The 2,441-nt window shown below is 38.5% G+C and overlaps 1 protein-coding gene across 1 annotated transcript in view; it reads left to right on the plus strand.

Annotated features, from left to right (window-relative positions):
- TDRD9 (tudor domain containing 9) overlaps positions 1–2,441 on the plus strand; it is a 138,136-nt gene that overhangs the window by 114,811 nt on the left and 20,884 nt on the right. Inside the window, exon 27 of the mRNA XM_019551158.1 lies at positions 1,303–1,578. Coding sequence (XP_019406703.1) covers positions 1,303–1,578 — 276 coding nt within the window. The remainder of the gene's footprint in view (positions 1–1,302; positions 1,579–2,441) is intronic.

The following is a 2,441-nucleotide window of genomic DNA, read 5'->3' on the forward strand; positions in this document are numbered from 1 at the left end:
TCTCTGCCACTTAATTGTTGTCCTGACCATCATCTTAATTTTGATCTTCTAATCCAGGGTTGTCAACCTGTCAATCCAGGTGCCTGATCCTAGTGCACAAGCATGGCACTGGGTCTAGGGCTCAATCCCAGACTGAGGGGCTGGGGTGGGAAGAGGGGTAGTGCTAGTCCTACAAAGACTAATTTCAGTGATAGGCAGTGGCACCAGGTCTCTGGGGACCAACCCCAGGACACCAGCCCCCTTGGGGCCACTACTAAGTATGTGGGGCAGGGAGGGGCAGTGTCAGGGCCCAGAATGTGATCCTGGAGCATGGGACTCAATCAGGCCTGCAGACTAGCTCCACGCCACTCATTTGCAGGGCCAAAAGTTGAGCATTACTGTTCTAATATTTTCCAGTATACTTGTCTTTAATGCCTGCCTTGAACTGATTTTAAATGAGCTATGTTCCTAGATGGCTAGGTTTAAAAATAAATTGTCGTTCAGATATTTCCTTGCAAATAAAAGGGCTAGAATCTTCTGTTACTTGACACTTGGGTCTTCAGTTGGCAGTATATATTTAAGCCTATTGCAGCAAGCAAGCCATTCTATTAAATACAATATTAATGACTAAAGTTAGAGTTGAACCAGCTGGATTTTTTTGAGGTCATTATTCATAGTTCATTATTATATCTCCTTCAAACTTGGTAGTGAGAGGTTATCTGCAGACCCACTCTCCTAGTGTTGATTCTGATATTTCTTTGGGTTCTGAATAGAATAAAATACAACTTACATTAGAATCTCATTTGCCACCTTAATTATAGAATGGCTGCAATGGAAAGGTTGAAAACTCTACATTTGCTTTTCAAGGGTAAAACAGCTGCTGCAGGGATGTGTATTGAGGACCTTCTGAAACGACACTGAAAATTTCAGTTGTTTAATGAAAGATACCAAAGTTTCAGGGAGGAGTTGTCACATTCTTATGAAATTTTTTGATTTTGTTGACAAATCAATGCTGTACAACAAATTGAGATGATGTTACTTTTTCTTAGACCTTTTTTCTGTATGTCTTTTGGAAACTTCGTAGCCCACTGAATGAAATGGTGTAAGATTTTCTGTAAATGTAGATATGTTTGCTATGGCAGTTAAAATGAAGTGTCAGTAGTTCCACAGCAATCTTAGGATTTCTCAGTGCAAAATAATGGAGTTGATATAGTTAATGGAAATGTTACATATGGGCTTCATTATTTAGATTGTAACTGACCTTAGTAATGTAAATAAATAAATGAAAATGTGTTATTTCTGTAATGTATTGTATTTTCTTAAATGGTTTTGCTTCAGGCATTAGAATTCAAGATATGCAAGATGCGTCCCTCTGCAAAATCTCTTGTATGTGGAGAGCAGTGGAGCTATGGTGCTAGTCAAAGATTCACTTCATTAGTCAATGGCTGTGCTCTCATAGTGAAAGTGTATTCAGTTGTTCACAGTATTCTGCATGTGAATCTTTACTGTCATTCGGGGATTAAAGACATTGTGAACATTCGAGATGTGCTTATTAGAGAAGGCTATGCTGAAGTAGCTGAAGAATCATACCAATCAAAGGTATATATTAAATAAAAATAAACCAGTTTTTCTGGTTTTCTTTTACTAATCTCATTTATCTCCTGTGTCCTGAAACCACATGGAGCTGACATCCTGAAAGCTTTACACGTTAGACACAGCTGGGTCTAACTAGTAGTTGAATGTAAATTTGTATTGTAAAGTGTGTGCTTATGTACATAAAAGCATTGTTGGTCTTTTGAGAGTACATACAGGTTTCCCTCAGTTTATGCAGTACATACGTTCCTGGAAGAAAGCGCATAATTCGAATTCGCATAAAGGGAACCCACTTTACAATGTAACAAATAATGATATGTTCCAAGACCTCAGTTGTACTGACCCCCAGGCCCATTTCAACCACTTTTACAAGACCATTTTGGTACTCACCAACAGCAGACAGTCCACATGAGCACAGGGTGGTGGTGAATGTTACCATAATGGGGATGTCTGCAACATGTGTTTCTGTAGTTGTCAACGGGCAAGAAGCACAGATCCACCCAGGACACTATATTTTGGTGTGCATCACTCCCGCAATGCACTGCACAAAGCAGCTGATTGTGGACTTCTACCACACCGATCACATAAGAGTGAATTTACCTTGCATATAATGAATTTTTGGTATAAAGAGTCATTGCATAAGAGCAAATTTGCACATACAGAACCCTCATAAAGTGAGGGAAACCTGTATACTAGTGTAATTGTAATATGACCAGAACACACTCTTTTTTCTGAAACACTTCCAAAACAGAATTGTATGACACTTTATTAGCTGAACACCTTGTATGTTAGAAATTCATGTTTTATGATTCAGTGGGAAGGATTTGTAAAGAAAATACTAGACTTTGTATTATATTTGAATTTTTGCA

This window comes from Crocodylus porosus, unplaced genomic scaffold (genome assembly GCF_001723895.1).
Source record: "Crocodylus porosus isolate Cpor-Errol unplaced genomic scaffold, CroPor_comp1, whole genome shotgun sequence".
In the NCBI taxonomy this organism is placed as follows: domain Eukaryota; kingdom Metazoa; phylum Chordata; order Crocodylia; family Crocodylidae; genus Crocodylus; species Crocodylus porosus.